This window comes from Prionailurus viverrinus, chromosome A2 (assembly GCF_022837055.1).
Source record: "Prionailurus viverrinus isolate Anna chromosome A2, UM_Priviv_1.0, whole genome shotgun sequence".
In the NCBI taxonomy this organism is placed as follows: Eukaryota; Metazoa; Chordata; class Mammalia; order Carnivora; family Felidae; genus Prionailurus; species Prionailurus viverrinus.
This window is the reverse complement of record NC_062562.1, coordinates 98,187,623-98,206,731: the sequence shown is the minus strand read 5'-3', so window position 1 is coordinate 98,206,731 and position 19,109 is coordinate 98,187,623. Positions and strand designations below refer to the sequence as shown.

Here is a 19,109-nt window from a genome sequence, read left to right as displayed (position 1 = left end):
AATGGAATTCATCTGGCTTGTGTGCTCTAGACTTCCTCTATTCTTACAACTTCTCCCAGCCTATCTTCCTTGAACAACAGAGTCAATGGCTAATCCTCTTAATGGCTAATCCTTACTCTGTGTCTCTATCGGCCCCCTCTTTCTGTCCAGGGATATATCCATGAATGATCAATCTCCAATTCTCATCGATTTCATTTTCCTTCTCTAGCCTCCTTTATTCCCCCATCTACAAAATGCTATATCATCTTTAGACTAAAAAAATGTTCCTTCAACCTTGCCTCATTCTCAAATCCTTCCTCCTTGTACTGTTAACCAACAGATTATTTGGAAGAGCATTTTGCCCTCCCTATGTGAATTTCCTTATCTCTCCTTTATGCCTCAATTGATCATATTTTGATTTGGGGCTTCACCATGCACTAAGACTGATCCCATTCATGAATTCTGGATTTCTACGTTGTTAGCTTCATTCTACCCTGTCTAGTTCCTAAAGTGACACTTCTGACTGTCCACTTTTTAAAACTCTTTCCTCCCCTTGTGTGTCATGATACAGTTATTCTTCTCCTGCTTTTCCTCTTACCTCCTTTACTGCCCCTTCTCAAAATGTTTTTGATAGTTGCATTACCAAGTCCTCTTCTTTAATCTCTAAACTCTGTGCCTATTCAATGTCTTCCATTCAAGTAACTTCAACTATCACCTCACACAATACCCAGATTCTCCAATTCCATCTGAGTAGCTCAGACTTCTTAATGAGTGCCCTCACCTACAGAATTAAATCTAAATTGTTGGTTTCTTCACAGTTTACCCTAACTTCCCACGACTCCCTCAATACATGTCACCATTCTGTTTAAACGTTTCAGTGGTTCTCCACTACCCTCAACACAAATTAAACTCAATGTTCTTATTTTTAGGAAATATACCCTGAAGTACTTAGAAGTAATCAAAACATGGATAGATAGATAAATGAATTTATACCACACTGAATACAACTTAAGATATTATTCATAATGTAATATCTGCTTACCTCATCTCTTATTAGCCCTCTCCTCAAATGAGGCACATGGAAATAACAGCCAAAACCAAACACAAATAAAAAAAGCACTTTGAATTTAAGTTCCAGCCATACTAAAACTGCTAGTGATTCCCTGAATAGGCTACAGTCTATCTTCAGTATCTTTGCATATGCTATTTCTTGTGCATGAAACCACCCTCCTTTCTCATAACAGGCCCTCACCCTTAAAATCACTTTACCTGAAAACTAGTTTTGAAAACTTATAGTTAGTGCCTATTCTCTGTAATCTTGCTGTACCCTATTCTTCCCCTATTTTGGCACTTGTCACATTACTTTCTTAATTAACTATATCTTCCACTCATCTGGAAGCTCTTTGAGGAGAGGAACTCTATCATGTTAACTGGGTATCAGCACTTTTTAGCCTAGTACCTAGAAAATGGCAGGTGATTAATAAATATCTGTTGAATCACAGCAGAGTTGTCTAAATTCAACTTTGCTTTTATGCCTGTAGGCTACAATAATGCTCTTTCAGTTAATAAGTGTACCCTTCTAACCCCACAGTTCTTCTGGAAATATTACCTCCTCTGTAAAGCTTTCTTAAACCATCACCTGTATCTAACCAACCCCCATCCTAAGTGCCTCTATCCATGGTGCTTTCATAGTTCTTTGTGCTCAATTCTGTACTTACTCTTCATCTTACCATATTATTATTCATCAGAAAGTCACTATACACTAGATACTGAAAATTCTTTGAAGGCTGAGACTGAGGCTAATTACTGGCCACACTCCTAACACCGAATGTAAAGCCAGCAATATTACATAAATAATACTAATATGGATTGTTGTATTCTCAGGGTCTAGCTGCTTATTACGAAAATAATAAAAAAATACATAAAAACATGCATACATACATACTTTTTAAATAAATGAAACCAATCAATCAGTCAATCTTAAGTAATGACACAGCCATCTACCTAAATAAGTGGAATCCTTCCTATCCCCCAGTAGTCATAAGGAATCTTACAATAGAATCTAAAGCTCTAAAAACTAGTTTTAGCAAATTATAAGAACGGAAAATCTGGATATGCAATGTAACTCCAGGTTAGTAAATAAAAAAAGTTATCGATGATTTTACAGGACTTATAAATTATACTGCATTGATGTTTCTTTAACTGTGAATTTCTACTACTTTAATGATATACTTTCAGGTCCAGCACAAATATAAAACATAGGTTTAAATCATTTGAAATATATACATGTAACATTATTCTACACTTTTGGAATAAACAAATCAACAAAGATAAAATACAATTATGTGAGACTGCAAGTTACCAGAAAGTTGAATTCTAGAATTTGTCTTCATATTTTGTTTTTTGAAAACTTAAACACATTTTGTCAAAAAAAAAATGTTAGAAATGTTGAGTAGGTTCCCACTGGATCCTACAAAAGCTTATTTGGTGTATGAAGTGGTTGCAGTGCTAAACATGTACTGTGAAAAGAAGCAAAGAAAAATACCAGTGCAGTATAAGTAATTAAGCAAAACAAGGTCAACAAAATTGAATACTGTTTTATCCATCCCAAATGCAAATACCTCTAAGGAAAGAAGACAGGTTTAAGTAAAGGACAAAGAGCTATATGGAGACTATTGTGGAGATTCTAGAAAGGACTTTGGGGTTTTCGAGGTGAATAGAATGCTTGTCCTTATATCTATCTCCAAACATTATGAGCCAAAATATGCCAGACTTGACTTCTGGGCCACAAATGTAATGATAAAAGGGAAGAAAACAGGCTATTTAACAACAACAACAACAACAAAAGTTTCCTGAAGAATCTGGGCATGAGTTTGAAAAAGTGGGAACATGCTCAAGAGAATGTATGTTGTGCAAGAAGATGACCTGGGTTTGAGTTAACTGGGCAACAGAAGTAACAGAAAATTCTGTCTGGAAAATGTGGCATCAGCATAACCACAGTAGGGTTAGAGTGGTGGCAGCAGAGGTACTAGATCAAAACCCCCTCTTCTCAGTAAAGTGACCGGATCCATCCAGCACAATTAGTCACTATGAAGAAAGTCGGCACAGACAGAAGAGTAGGACAGGCAAGTAAGGGGGAGAAACACAAGGAGTGCTCATGAGCTTTTAAAATTTGGTTGCTTAAAACCAGAGAGACCTAGATGTTCAAATACAGACCTCAGTCCATACTTTGATACACTGTTTCATAGAACCATTAACTTCTGGATGCCATAGAAAATCCTAAAAAAAGAAACATAGTGAATAAAAAGTCAAAGAAACTTATTCGTGCTGCCTAAAAGAAACATGAACCCATCTCTTCAAGAGTACCTAAAGTAAGGGGTGCCTGGGTGGCTCAGTCAGTTAAGCATCCGACTTCAGTTCAGGTCATGATCTCACAGTTCGTGAGTTCGAGCCCCGCGTTGGGCTCTGTGCTGACTGCTCGGAGCCTGGAGCCTGCCTTGGATTCTGTGTCTCCCTCTCTCTCTGCTCCTCCCCTCCTTGCACTCTGTCTCCCTCTGTCTCAAAAATGAATAAACATTAAAAAAAAAAAAAAGAGTACCTAAAGTAAAACACACCTTGTCCATGACATCTTCATCTCCCATCTTGGTTTCCCAAGGGCCTCACAGGAATTCTTGTATCTACTTCTACTTTCCTCTAAACTATTCTCCACAGTCATCTTTTAAAATTTAAATCTGATCTTGCCACAAATCCTTGCTTAAATATTCAAGGACTTTCAACTGTCCTCAGAATAAATTTCAAAGTCCTTAAAACTACTAAGGAGGTATAGGATCTGGCCTCTACCAAGACATTCTACCTTTTCTCCTCCCACTTTCCCCTCACTTTAAGTACCCTGTTGATTCTCCTTCAGCTCCTGGAATGCTCTATGTGCTCCTTTTTTCTCTAGGACTTTGCACATACTGTTCTGCCTACAATGCTCATAAAACTTCTCCACTGAGCCTGACTCGCTCCTACTTATCCTTGAAGCTTCAGTTAAAACATCTTTCTCAAAGAGGAAAACTATTTTTAATTCACTGTTTTGTACATTCCTAATGCCCACTTCTTCCTTTTTTAATTTTTTTTTAATTTTTTTTTATTTTTAGAGGGAGAGACAGTGCGAGCAGGGGAGGGGGCAAAGAAGAGAGAATCTTACGCAGGCTCCACCTCTGGCACGGAGTAAGACTTGGGGCTCAATCGCACAACCCTGGGAGTTAAATCCAAAAGCTAAAAGAGTTAAAATCAAGAGTCAGAAGCTCAACCAACTGAGCCACCCAGGCGCCTCCCACTTTTTCCTTTTCACCATCCTTATTCCACATTTAAAGCATGTAGTGAACTGTAATGACTTTCAAAATCCATTAAGTCTAGGACATTTTTGTCTTGACCCCTACTGTATTCTCAGTATTTAGGAGAAGTCACTGTGACTAGGAATTCAGAAAAGTCACAGATATTCTTTTATGGATATTAATCCTGAACACATACCGGTTTCAAATTAACATACAAGATTATTATTTTCTGGACTAAAAAATCTGAGAGACCAAATTTTCCATTTCATTACACAAAACTGTGCATACAAACATTTATTCAATCATTTTACCATTCTTATCTACTCTAAATACACTGAAATATATTTAATACCTACAAAGCACTAGCTGATCTACAAATAAATTAACCAGTGAATATAGTTTCAACATAACATTTAGCTTACTGTTACATTAACCTACCACTTTAACTGATGAAATCTTGTCTTCAAAAGGAATGTTTCCATGCTGTCATTAAAAAGAGACAAACCAAGGAATATTAATGTATGGATTAATTTTATGTCATTAATTCTCCCTTTAGCTGCTTTTGCTGATTTATTTATGCACTACATCTCAATTATCTATATTCAACCTGAAGGGAAAAACACTTGCATAGAATACCAAAAAATAAGTGACACTAAATTGTTTATATGTGATTTTTAACATCTAAGATAGAGTCTAAAGATAAAACCTCAACTCCAAACAAGCAGTTATGTGAACCTGTATCTTTTTGCCAAGATTGAAACATTCCAATTTAGTCTTAATATTATTATCTATGGCAGAGATGGAGAGCTCCTCTGCATTTCCTGAGTCCCCACCAGTTAGAACCACATGACTAGTTCTGGCCAACGTAACATGGCTAGATGTGATGTGGGTCACTCCCAGATGAATTTCTCAGGGTAATTCTCTAGTCTCTGACTTAACCTGATGCTGAGACTACAGAGGCTGGTACAACTGGAAGGTGGTATAAATTCCAACAAGGAGGGATCTCCAAATGACTGCATAGAGTAAAACCTCTTGCCAACCCACCCACAACATGTAGCTCTAAGTGAGAAATAAACTTCTGTTTTGTCAAGGTTGTAGAGTGGTTTGAGCTGCAGCAACATCTAGTCTGTTCTCAACAATACACTAGTATCAGTCTTGTCTGAACAGGAGTGCACATATACGGCTCTAGGTTATTTTGGGTTTCGTTTCAAAGACTGTATAAATGGTCCAGTTGAATAAAAAAATCAGAGTTTGGAGACAACTTCTAGTAACCAAGCATTCCATAAAACTCTAGGGTGGGGTGGGGGATAGAAGTGGTCAAATAAAAAAGGTAATTCTTCCTAAAACCAAGGTTGAAATGTCTTCATTAATTTAACCAGACAAACAGTATTTATACTTATATCTCTGTGAAATAAAGCTTACTTTTATCAGCATGCTAACTTTTAAAATTCAAGCATCATTTCCCAAAAGGACTCTGAGACCAACTGTACTTTCAGGTGTGTTCTATGAAGAGTTTCCTTGGTCAAATAAGTCTCGGAATTACTGGGTCAGACCAAATCACACAAGTGTTTTCCTTCTACTATCCCATAGCTATTGCATAGCTCAGGTAATTCAATTTAACCTCTCTCTTCTTTTCCTTTGATATACACAAAAGAATATGTCTCATATGTAAGTCACAAAGCACAGTAAAAATAAATAAGCACTCATGAGTCCATCGCAGAAATCAGAGCACTACTAACACACTGAATGACCTATGTGGACCTTTCACTACTTTGAATTTTGTTTGTATTTTCCTTTCTTTTTTATTATATAGTTTTGTCACATGTATATGCATCCTTTAATGATATATTGTTTAGTGTTACTGGCTTTCTCTCCCACTTTTAATTTTGAGAAATGTCAAACTTAAAAAAAAGAAGAGAAAAATGTCAAACTTGGAGCAAAATTGACAAAATTATAATGAGCACCCCAAATACCCTTTATGAATTGTTAACATTTCCTCCACCAGCTTCTTGTCTCTCTCTGCATAGACATATACATTGTTTTCCTTTTACTGAACCATATAAAAGTAAAGTGCAGGATGAGCACTGGGTGTTGTATGGAAACCAATTTGACAATAAATTTCATATATTGGAAAACAAAAAAAAGTAAAGTGCAGACATAACATTTCACCCTTTAAAACATCAGCATGTATTTCTAAGAACATGGATATTCTTTTACATAACCTCAATACTATAATCCCACCTAAGAAATCTGACATTGATAAAATATTAATCTAATATACAGTCCATGTTCAAATTTTCCACTCTCTTCTTTTTTCCTCGCTATAGCTCTTTTTTAAAAAATTTTTTTAAATGTTTATTTTTGAGAGAGAGAGAGAGAGAGACAGAGCATGAGTAGGGGAGGTCAGAGAGTGAGGGAGACACAGAATCTGAAGTAGGCTCCAGACTTTGAGCTGTCAGCCCAGAGCCTGACGTGGGGCTCAAACTCATGAACTGTGAGATCATGATTTGAGCCGAAGTCGGGATACTTGACCCTGAGCCACCCAGGCACCCCTCTCTATAGTGCTTCTATTTTAATCTAGAATTCAATTAAAATCATATCTCTTTATCATGTCTCTTTACTCTTTAAATCTAGAACATCTCCTGGCCTTTTAAAACTTTCATACGTCAATGAACTTATCATATTTATATATATCAAATATTATATTTATTATTTTTGTAGAGTCTAGGCCGGTTGATAAAACACACCAAATCTAGATTATAAACAGCACTGACAGTTACCCTCTTGTGCATATCTCTTACATGAGTAAGAGTTTCCCTACAGGTTCACAGGCCATACAAATATTCACCCTCACATGATAATGTAAACACATGATAGTGTTTTAATAATTTATATTTTCATCAACAGTTTCAGATACAGAGTCTTTAATAAATCTTGTCAGATTTCATATTTTGTTGCCATTGTCAAATTTAATTTCTGTCACATAAGTAGGTATAAAGTGGTATTTCACTATGGTCTTAATTTGAATTTCCCTGATTACCAATGAAGTTAAACATCTTTTAGATTCATGTTGGGATTTATGTTTTCTTTTCTGTGAAATGACTGGCCATGCCTTTACCCTTTTGTTTTCTATTAGGTTGTCTTTTTTTTTTTTTTTTTTAATTAATTTGTGATTCCTTACATCTCTTGGATGTATATTATAAATATCTTCTAGTTTGTAGCTTAGCTTTTTTCTGTCAGGTATCTTTTGGTGAACAGATACTCTTAATCTTAAGGCATGTGAATTTATCCATCTTTTATTGTATGGTTAGCATGTTTTGTTTCTTATGTAAGAAACTTTTTCCTACTTGAAGTAATGAAGATATTCCCCTGCGTTTTTTTTTTTCCTAAAGGTTTAAAAGTTTTGGCTTCCACATTTAAGTCTAAATTCATCTAGAAATGATTTTACTTGATGGTGTGAGGTAGGGCTTCCATTTCACTTTTTTCTATATGTATAACCATAACCATAATGATGCCTCAGATCATTAACTAGATAGACCTTCTTTTCTCCAGGGATCTTTAATGGCATCTCTGTTATTTATTAAGTCTTTGTATATGCACGCATTTATTTTAAAGTTCTATATCCTGTTCGATTGGTTTCTTGATTTAGCTCTACCAACACCACATTGTCTTTATTACAACACAGTTAAAATCAGTCCTGATACTGGAAGATAAGTCTTTTCCACCTTGCTCTTCAGATCTGTTGTTGTTATTCTTGGTCCACTGCCCTTCCACATAAAATTTAGGATCAACTGGTAAAGTCCCACAACAAATCCTGTTAGGATTTTATTTGAATTACATTGAACCTACAGATCAATTTAGGAATAACTGACATATTTACAATATTGATTCTTCTCATTCCAAAATATAGTATATATTTTCCATTTAATTATATCATTTTAAATTTTGTTTACATAAAATTTTTTTTCTGTATACAGAAATCATCCACGTTTGTGAGGCTTGTTCCTATGTACTATATGGTTTTTGTTACTTTTGTATACAGTATATTTTAAGTATTTTGAACTCTATATTCCTGGAGTGCAGTATGCAATTCACTTTTAACAGCTTTATTGAGTTACAATTAATTTTTGTATGTTTATCTTAATACCAACTATCTTGTTGAAATTTTTATTACATCTAGTAATTTTCTATAGATTCTTCAGAGTTTTCTTTGTATATAATTGTATCATATGAAATTCTGAGTCTATCTCTTTCTAATCTTTACATCTTTACCTTTCCTTGGCTAAGGGCCTCTAATATAATGCTGAACAGAAGCAGCAATAATGGGCAGCCTTTTCTTCTTATTGAGTTTAACATAAATGTGTCTAACATTTCACTATTAGGGATATTTACTGTAGGTGTCTAGAATTTTTATCAGGTTAAGTTAGAATACAAAGGAACTAATCTCATAGAGACAGAACGATACCAATTCTCTGATATTGTCAAGGCCTGCTTAATGGCTCAACATGTTGTCAAAAAAGGTTCCACATATACTTTGAAAAAATATATTCTTTTATTTTTTAGTGTCTTCTTTAAGTATTGAGCTGTAAGTTCATAAAATCAGATATGCTTAGTAATTTTGCTTGTCCTATCATTAAATGCACGAGCAGTGAGCAATTCTCTCACTTTGATGGAGGATTTGTCAACTAGTCACTGTAATCACATTAATTTTGCTTTATACATTTTAAGGTTAATTTATTTCATGTGCATGAGTTTAAAATCTTAGTGATTTGAAACTTTTGTCATTAAAAAGTATCTGTATCCCTGATAATACTTTTTGCCTTACCATCTATTGTCTCACATTAATATGACTTATCTTTAATAACTATTTGTCTAATAAATCTTTTCTCATTTTTAATTACAACCTTCCATATCCTTTTGTTTTAGGTATGTATTTTGAAGCAGCAGAAAGTTCTTTTAAAAACCAATCTGAAAATCTGTTTGGTAGGCAAGTTTAGACTGCTACCCTTATTTTGATTATAAATGTTTCTACCATTTTACTTTTTGATTTCTAGCTCCCTCACACATACATAGGTTTTTTTATATATGTGGAATATATATAAACACTGATTTTCACATGTACATATGTTTTTGTATATATACATATGAATGTATGTGTGTGAGCATATATGTGTGTGTGCATGTGTATGTATGTATGGCACATATATTTGGCATTAGATGAGTTTGGTTTTAATTTTTTTGTTCTTCTGGTTTGGAACTCACACATCCTAATTCTTTTATCCTTTGCTCTTGAAATTTTACTATCATCTTTAACTTAAGTTCTGAAGTAAGATAATACTTTAAAGAGTAAAGAGGACGTTAGAAAACTGACCATCTCCCTCTGATTTATAAGCTATTATTGGCTAGTTCTTTAATACAGTCTTTTTGTAAAATGTAAAAAAGAATTATTATTTTATATAGACAGTGTTTGTTTAGATTTACCTGTTTAGGATTTTCTTTAACCACTGCTTCTTACATTTCAGATCATTTTTTTCTGAATTATTCCCTTTCTTCCTGAAGTTTACCCTTTAAAAAGTCCTTTACTGTAAGTCTATCTAGAAGTAAACCCTCTTCACTTTTGTTTATCTGAAAATGTTCTAAATTTGAAGAATAGACATTGTATGCTAGATACACAATACAATTCGAGGTTGAAATTTACTTTCTGTCAGAAGTTTAAAGCTATTATTCTAGTGTCTTCTGGCTTCCAATATTACTACTGAGAAATATGCTGGCCCAAAGCTTAGTTTTCTACTGCAGCCTTTGGCATCTGTCTTCAGGTCAACCTGAACCCCTACTGAGTACCTACTATTATTGTTCCCATCTCTGGTTTGAATCATAGTTTGTTCCTTTTGAGGGGAGTGTGTCCCATTTCCTCAAAGTCTAGAAACACATCAACAAGTTTTTTGTTTTTTTTTTTAAATCTAGGATCTAGTTAGTTTGAGGTAGAAGGGGCCCCCAGAGTATCTAGTTTGCCCTCCAGCTGAAAGCAACACAGTTTTGTTGTTGTTGTCGTTGTTGTTTTACTGCAAGACGTCCAAGTTTTTAACATCCTAGCCTAAATTAAAATCATTGAAAAGGGGATATAACATCTAGTGCTGCCCAAACTTATTTGACCACGGCTTCTACAGAACTAATCTACAAAACAGAATTTGAAAAAAGTCCTGCTCTATAGCTTCTTTAAAATTCTTTTTGCCTTGTGGCGCCTGGATGGCTCAGTCGTTTAAGCTTCCGACTTCAGCTCGGGTCACTATCTCATGGTTTGTGGGTTAGAGTCCAGCATCCAGCTCTGTGCTGACAGCTCAGAGCCTGGAGCCTGCTTCAGATTCTGTGTCTCCCTCTCCTTTTGCCCTTCCCCTGCTCATTCTCTGTCTTTCAAAAATGAATCAACTTTAAAAAAATAAATAAATAAAATAAAATTCTTTTTGCCTCAGCACAGAAAAGAAAAAAATTCAAACAAAGAACTATCTTCAATACTTCTACCCAAACTAACCCACACCGAGGCTAAAACAATAATAATAATAATCAGCTTATACAATGTGCCAGACTGGGTGAGGCATAAGACATGTATTTAAAAAATAATAATGATAATATATAATCTCTGTCTTCAAGGTGTTCAGAGACAAGAGAACTAAGTAAAATACATTTTGGCAAATGCTCCACTAGCAATTTGAACTAGTTTCTCAGTAAATGTCTATGACAAACTGTCTTTGTTTCTTTTTAGAATTCATATACACTTAAATGTATCTGGTTTGATAATTGTGGGTTAACCGGGCACCTCTAAACAATGAAAATTGGAAACCTAGGTGTTATAACTAGGGCTCAGAAACAATGTACCATATTATGCCCACTTTGGGCTATAAACTAAACCATTATAGTTTTTTTCAACTAATTGTTGCCAAATCTATTATTCCAATTTTCAGAAATTCACACTATTCTGTGCCTAGAAATACTAAAACTGTTTCTTTGAAGTCAGAAATCTCTCTACTTTTTAGAAGTTCACTTAAGTTTTTTTACCTTAAATTGTGATAATCTCATAGAATTCAATAGTTCCAATTTTCTATATAATTTTATGTATATAACTACCAATGAAAAATACATTTACAGATACCAAATTAAATGAAAAATTGACTTTATCATTTTCCATTATGCAGATTTAAAATCTATACTAGCCTTTTCTAGTGGACAAAATTTCTAATAGCTGATGGATTCTTCTCACAAAGAACAGTTCCCAAGGAATTTAGCACCCACTACTATCATTACTACGTGGCTAGATGTTTAGCTGTGAAGTCCCTAATTTTTTAACTCCTTACCACAGGGCAAGTTGAGGTGAACAGGCAGATTTTCATCATAAAATCATGAGCTATTCCCCCTAAAATTCTGAACTTTCTTGTATTTCACTTTTCTCTCCTTGCTATTGCCCACTCCCAATCATACACAGCTGAAGACAGGGATTCGAACTTTGGATCACTTAAAAATGTGTAAAAAGAAAAGTATGATGATTCATAAAATATTAACTAATCAACAAATTTATTAACAAATATATATATATATATATATAGAGAGAGAGAGAGAGAGAGAGAGAGAGAGAGAGAGGGAGAGGGATCCATTCTTGCTAGTTTTCAAAGATATATTTTTAAAATCAGAAATTTTCGGGGTGCCTGAGTGGCTCAGTCAGTTAAGCGTCCGACTTCAGCTCAGGTCACGATCTCACGGTCAGTGAGCTCGAGCCCCGCGTCGGGCTCTGGGCTGATGGCTCAGAGCCTGGAGCCTGCTTCCGATTCTGTGTCTCCCTCTCTCTCTGCCCCTCCCCCGTTCATGCTCTGTCTCTCTCTGTCTCAAAAATAAATAAACGTTAAAATAAATAAATAAATAAATTTTAAAAAATAAAATCAGAAATTTTCTATAAAAGTAGCAGATATTTGTTGCATTGTTGTTTTAATTATACAGCATAATTGCCCAGTGCCAGTACAGTTGCAGAAAATTAGGTCCTGATGGGCATTGCCAGTAACAGTATCAATGAAAATAGTTTAGCAATATAATCAATATTTTTTAAACTGGATTCTTTAACCTAATATTTGCATTGCAGGGATTCCATCTACAGAAATAATTTAAAAAGCAAAGTTTTCACACAAAGATGTAATTGAGAATGTCCTTTCTTAAAAAAAAATTTTTTTCAATGTTTATTTATTTTTGGGACAGAGAGAGACAGAGCATGAACGGGGGAGGGGCAGAGAGAGAGGGAGACACAGAATCGGAAACAGCCTCCAGGCTCTGAGCCATCAGCCCAGAGCCTGACGCAGGGCTCGAATTCACGGACCACGAGATCGTGACCTGGCTGAAGTCGGACGCTTAACCGACTGCGCCACCCAGGCGCCCCGAGAATGTCCTTTCTTAAATTGCAAAAGTAAAAAAAAAAATACAAAAGTACAAGAAGAAAAAAGAAAATTATATATTACATCATATCCATTCAATAACATGTTGCCATTATGATGATACTTACATTGATTATATAATAATACCATGAATTATGATAAGTGGTGGAAACAAGACATAAGACATGCTAAAAGATTACAAGATTATTATTTTAAAGAGACTGAAAAGAAATATGGCAAATATGAAAAGAAGAATAAGGGATGTTTGCTCTTAGTTTTTGTTGTAAGGAATTCTCAAAAAAATTTCCATTGAAAGAACTTATCATTTCTGAAAATTAGAAGTTTCAGGTAATAAAAGGTTTACTAATCCGTTGCCACCCCTTATTTTTCTTATGTTCCTCATTATATTCTCTATGATGTTCCCCATCGTCCCTTTTTCCTTCCACCTTTCCCAAAACCAAAGTAATAAAACTTTTATCACTCTTTTTGTTATTATGAAAAGACACATTCCTCCTATAACTATTCAGGTGGTTAACTTCTAAAACAATAAAGAAAATAGGTAAGTTTTACCTTATTTCCTTCTTCTTTGAATTGGGGATTAATTATTTTTACAAAAGAATAAAACAACTGACGAATTCTGGAATCTCCAATAAATGCAATATGTTTATCTACAAGACAGTTCTTTGCTTCACTGAAATCAACAAAGAAACATTAATTACAATAAGTAAAATCAGCATGTTGGCATTTCAAAGCACAGTTGTGAAGAAAGTAGTACAGGATTATTATACATATAGTTCACGTTGCTTTAGAAATAGGTGGCTAGGTTTGCTTAATCAACCAGCCCATGGATGATCAACTAACTCTCAATACTTACAGCCCCCGTTTATTAAGTGTTTAATATGTACTCTAAGTATATTAAGTGCTTTATATCCATTATCTCAGAATGACTCGACAAGGTAGCTATCCAGGTCCTAAAGCTAGAGTCCTTCTCTCAAGGGCTATTTATTGCCTTGGGCCTGATTATGTCTCACCTGAGATACAGAAGCTTGGACAAAATTCTTCCCCTAATGCTTTTGGCAGGAATCTTCATTTGGACTCACCCCCACCCCCACACTCTGTTGGCAATTCTCTACCATCATATAGAGAAGTACCATGTAGTATTTCCTTTACTTCATCAACCTTTCTCCACTCGTTATTAAAACCTATCCTAGAGAGGTGCCAGGTGGCCCAGTCAGTTAAGCGTCTGACTCTTGATTTCGGCTCAGGTCATGATCTCATGGTTCATGAGTTTGAGCCCCATGTCTGGCTCTGCACTGACAGCCTTGAGCCTGGAGCCCGCTTCAGATTCTGTATCTCCCTCACTCTTTGCCCCTCCTCCACTCATGCATGTGCTCTTTCTCTCTCAAAAATAAATAAGTAAACATTAAAAAAAAAAAAGACCTATCTGAGAAAAGAAAAAAACAACGAAATAAGAAAACTTACCTGATTTTGTATTTATGCATCATGCAACTGTGAGGTTGCCAAACTTTCTCTCCAAGAAATCTGCCACTTGAGAGAAGGTATTCACATGAATCATTGCCTGTAACAGTTAAACAAACAATATTGTAAACAATAGTTATATTTTTATACATTGATTATCTGACCCCATGTAAGCCCTCTGAGATCAGAAAGCATAGTTTTCTATGCTTCACTGTACCTTCTCGGTACATTATTTATACATCCCTGAGAAGCATAGTAAATATTAATACATTAATATTCAGGAGGAGAAGAACCACTAATGACAGACACCTCACTATAGAAGATAGAAGAGACTCCTAACTCTCAAATGCTACATTCACTGCTTTGGCAGTGCCTTCTGCTTCAGGTTCTCTTTCTAGGGACATCATCTCAACCTCAAACTAGCCCTTAAACCTGCTTACCACTCCTAGTTGGGAAAGAAGAGTTTAAGGAATAAGAGAGAAGACTTTGGAAATGTCTTCCTATTCAACTATTACAACGTATGGTGCATTTGCACATCTGGAAATACAGTAATTAAAATATTTTTTAAACCAACTCCCTGATTTTCACGACTTTCCTGTGAGGAAGTATGCTATCCCTATCCTGTAAATGTGGAAACAGAGAAAAGGATTTATTCAAGAACTTCTTATTGAGGTCACTAAAACTTCATCCTTTTATAATTTACAAAGTAACATAAAACTATTTTAGCTACATGGTGGCTGAAGGTACATAGGATCAGTATCAACAACAAATGCAGATTTTAGTTTTTAATATTCAGCCTGTCTACCTCTCTTAACGTTCTCCCCTTCTTTTCCGTTGACCAACCAGCTCCTCCCAGATTGGTTGGGACTATCACAGTTTCACACCAAAAGTTCCACATCTGGGAAACCCTCAGTCCTATGTAAGTGGGGAGGTGGTCACCCTATTTCCCATGGCCATTTTATCATACACTAACTGAAATGACTGAAGGAGTTTAAAAGGGAGTTGGAAACATGAAAAAAGTCAAATATGTCAAATGGATAAGGGAAAAAATGAGACATTTAGAATAATATAATCAAATCACATATTATTTAAATTAATCTCTGGTTCTTTATGAAGAGTCATCAGCAAGCTCTATTTGTTTCACAGACCGTTAAGGTCAGGATAACGAAACTCTACAGAACAAAAATGATACTGAATCACTCAGGGTGGGGAAAGAGAAAACCCAAAGATATTTAAAGTGGAAGAACACATCTTTTTTCTCAGTCTGGTTATCCATTTATCTGGTCAATATACAGATAAAAGGTGATACAAATACAAGACAGGTATGCATAAATAATGAAAGTGTTGTTATTTCAGTGTCATAAATTCTAAAATAGAGCAGGAAGAGAAAGTGAAAATACTGCATTGTAGTGTTGGCAGAAAACTGGATAAGGAAAGCAGAATATCAATTATTAAAATTTTGCAATATATATATTTTGCAATTTTGTATATGTAGGCTGCGCAGGTTTTTTGTTTTGTATTTCAAAAATTTTTTAATAACCTCTCTAAGGAAACTATAAATAATCAGTTCTTAATTTTTTCCAATTATTAAAAACTAATTCTAGTTCTCAAAAACAAAATTAAGCTACATAAATAATCAAGAAGGAGTAAAGAAAAGACTATAGGAACACACAATTAAGTTATTTTTCTAAAAACATCCATCTGGGTGCATCTGGGTGGTTAGTCAGTTGAGAATCCAACTCTTGATTTCGGCTCAGGTCATGGTCCCAGGGCTGTGGGATGGAGCCCTGTGTGGGGCTCCAATCTGAGAGTGGAGCCTGATTGGGATTCTCTCTCTCCCTCTGCCCCTCTCTGCCAGGTTGCACTCTCTCTCTCTAAAATAATAAAACAAACAAACAAACAAACAAACAAAAAAATCCTTCTGCTATATTCTTTTATAATGGTTCTACAGTAAAATACTATTAAAAATCTAGTAAAGGGGTGCCTAGGTAGCTCAGTGGGTTGGGTGTCCAACTCTTGATTTTGGCTCAGGTCATGATTTCACAGTTTGTGGGATTGAGCCCCGTGACGGGCTCTGAGCTGACAGTGTGGAGACTGCTTAGGATTCTCTCCCTCTCTCTGCCTCTGTACTCTGCTCTCTCAAAATAAATAAACTTAAAAAAAAATCTAGTAAATGTTTAAAATTAGAATGGAAATTCCATATTTGCAACATTTCTACCTCTTTAAATATTTATAAACTAAGTAAAAAGTTAGTATCATCTATTTTCTAAAAAAGTTATAAAAAGTTGCAAATAACTCAGTATTAATTCTGTGCACTTTTTCTTCCCTTTCTTTCTCCCTTTTTTTTTTTTTTTGTTGTTGTTATTTGATTTTTGTTTGTTAATAGAACTTTAAACAGAAACACACCCTGGCCAATCTACAGTATGTGGGATTGTTATTGTTAACCATCTATATGAATTATCAACATAGTTTTGTGGAGATGGAAGTACCAGACCAAAACATCTTAAAATAACCAGTCTTTCTCCACCAGAAAATGTATTTTAAAATGCAAAGTTCTTTTCTTCCTCGATACTACTACTCACACATTGTTTTTCAGTAGTTCAGCCAGTGGGAAATAACAGCTCTCAACTGATGAACCCAAATTAGAAAACAAAAAAACAAAAAACAAAAACAAAAAAAACAGCAAAACAGATTTGAAGCTGTCACTAACCAAAAGACACTATAAACATAGTTCTTTAGAGACTACTAGTCTTTCCAGGAAAGAAAATTCTAATTTGCTAACGAATGCTAGTTGGTGATGATAACTCTTCTTAATATATTTTATGATGCAATTTTTTTTTTTAGTAATCCTTGTATCTGACATTAATACTCTCTGTATCATATCAGTTAAGGTTCAGTCAGAAGACAGAAACTGCACCGCTATTTTAATAGAGAGACTCTAATATAAAGAATTATAGAAAAGCAAAAGAACTAACCAGGCAACTGAAAAGGCAAGAGACTTTTTTTTATACTTGTCAGAAAAATAATAAAAATACTGGTGATAATAACTACTATTATCATCTGAAAATAAATTAACCTAATTTAGAAAAGGAAACTCCCACAAAATTCCACACTCAAACACAAGTTCTCTTTTACTGAGAAGGAAATACTTTTGGATCAAATCACTAAATGTAATCTAGATGTTAAAATAAGTTAACATGCCACATCTTCATTATGCATACTAAGTATATGTAAATATCTGCTGGCACATACTTCCCCGTCAAAATTGACCCAGAAAAACCCCCAAACAAAAGAAAACAAAAAATCCCAGTCATTATTTTCAATTGCCTCATATAATTTTGATAGCTGCTTTAAAACAACCAGTGTGAGATGCAAGTTGCCAAGTGCTCAGATAAATCAAGCTAGGAACACAATAAAAACAAACAAAAAACAAACAAACAAAAACAACTAAAGGGAAAGAATTATCTACTTCAGCTATCTCCAATACTAGATTATCTAGATGAATGGCTGTGTCTTCCTCTTCATTCTATTACCTTAACCATAAGCATTCTGGTTTGTCAATCTAAAGTCTTGGGTTTTTATACACGATTTTTCTGTTAGAAAGATACTAAAAGCAAACAAAATAAGTAAAAAAACAAATTTTAAAAAAGCCGAAAAACAAATGTTAACTGCTAAAGAAAATATCTAAAGTGCTAAATAAACTGTAGCTTATATTTTCCTTTGAATAGAATATCTCTGGCACACTGCACCTTTAGACTGGCTGAATCATCCTACCAAAGCTATCTGTTTATTACTACCAACCATGAAAATATTAGATCATAAAGTTTTTAATATGATTTGTAAGATATTTTGTTTGCCTAAAATTCAGCAAGGTTACACTTTGGTCTGTGCTAAAAAATCACCGTTTACATTTTTCTTTTGACAAACTAGGAATGCCTACATTACAAGTGGCATCTTATAGATCAGGATCTTATAGATCAGGAAAGAAAAGGCTAAGAGACCTAGAGTTGCTTCTTTCTTAAAATTCGGAAGCTTTGAACTCACTTTTCTCCAAAACATGCAATAATACTTAATACTTGCATGTAATAGGCCTGGTGACAGAAAGGAATTAGATTTCAACAAACTTAAAGCATTTGAGACAAGTTTACTTTATCAATTAAAAAATTAAAAATTGTCCAGATTGGAATTACCCTTAAGGCTATTGATACTGGCCTCTTGTCACAGAAATGATGTTTTTAATCTGTAATCACAATAGAAATGGACATTTTGTGATTTAGTAACTTTAGAAATTGAGAATATTTTGGGGCGCCTGGGTGGCGCAGTCGGTTAAGCGTCCGACTTCAGCCAGGTCACGATCTCGTAGTCCGTGAGTTCGAGCCCCATGTCAGGCTCTGGGCTGATGGCTCAGAGCCTGGAGCCTGCTTCCGATTCTGTGTCTCCCTCTCTCTCTGCCCCTCCCCCGTTCATGCTCTGTCTCTCTCTGTCCCAAAAATAAATAAACGTTGGAAAAAAAAATTAAAAAAAAAAAAAAAGAAATTGAGAATATTTAAAAAATATATAGTTAATAGGGTTATTTTTTTTAATGTTTCTATATTTTATATAAAAATATTAATAATGAAAAAAACCCCTCTATTTTGTAAAGTTGAGATCAGAACATGCTATTAGAACATGAAATTCAATTAAAGCCAAAAGAACCAGGGGCCCCTGGGTGGCTAAGTCAGTTGAGCGCCCAACTGCAGCTCAGGTCATGATCTCACGGTTCGTGAGTTCGAGCCCCACGTCGGGCTCTGTGTTGCCAGCTCAGAGCCTGGAGCTTGTTTTGGATTCTGTGTTTCCCTCTCTACCTCTTCCCTGCTCACATTTTGTCTTGCTCTCTTTCAAAAAGAAATAAAAACATTTAAAATAAAAAAAATAATAAAAA

The 19,109-nt window shown here is 34.8% G+C and overlaps 1 protein-coding gene across 9 annotated transcripts in view; it reads right to left on the bottom strand.

The window, feature by feature from the left end:
- The window catches only part of CASD1 (CAS1 domain containing 1), a 75,939-nt gene that overhangs the window by 52,882 nt on the left and 3,948 nt on the right, over nt 1-19,109 (bottom strand). For all 9 annotated transcript variants that reach the window (XR_007150480.1, XR_007150479.1, XR_007150481.1 and 6 more), the window contains exons 2-5: nt 14,192-14,288; nt 13,280-13,400; nt 4,737-4,781; nt 3,196-3,258 (exon numbers count right to left, since the gene is read on the bottom strand). Coding sequence is in view for 5 of the 9 variants with exons in the window: in XM_047850794.1 (XP_047706750.1) it covers nt 3,196-3,258; nt 4,737-4,781; nt 13,280-13,400; nt 14,192-14,288 (326 nt within the window). In the remaining 4 variants the exon portion in view is untranslated. The remainder of the gene's footprint in view (nt 1-3,195; nt 3,259-4,736; nt 4,782-13,279; nt 13,401-14,191; nt 14,289-19,109) is intronic.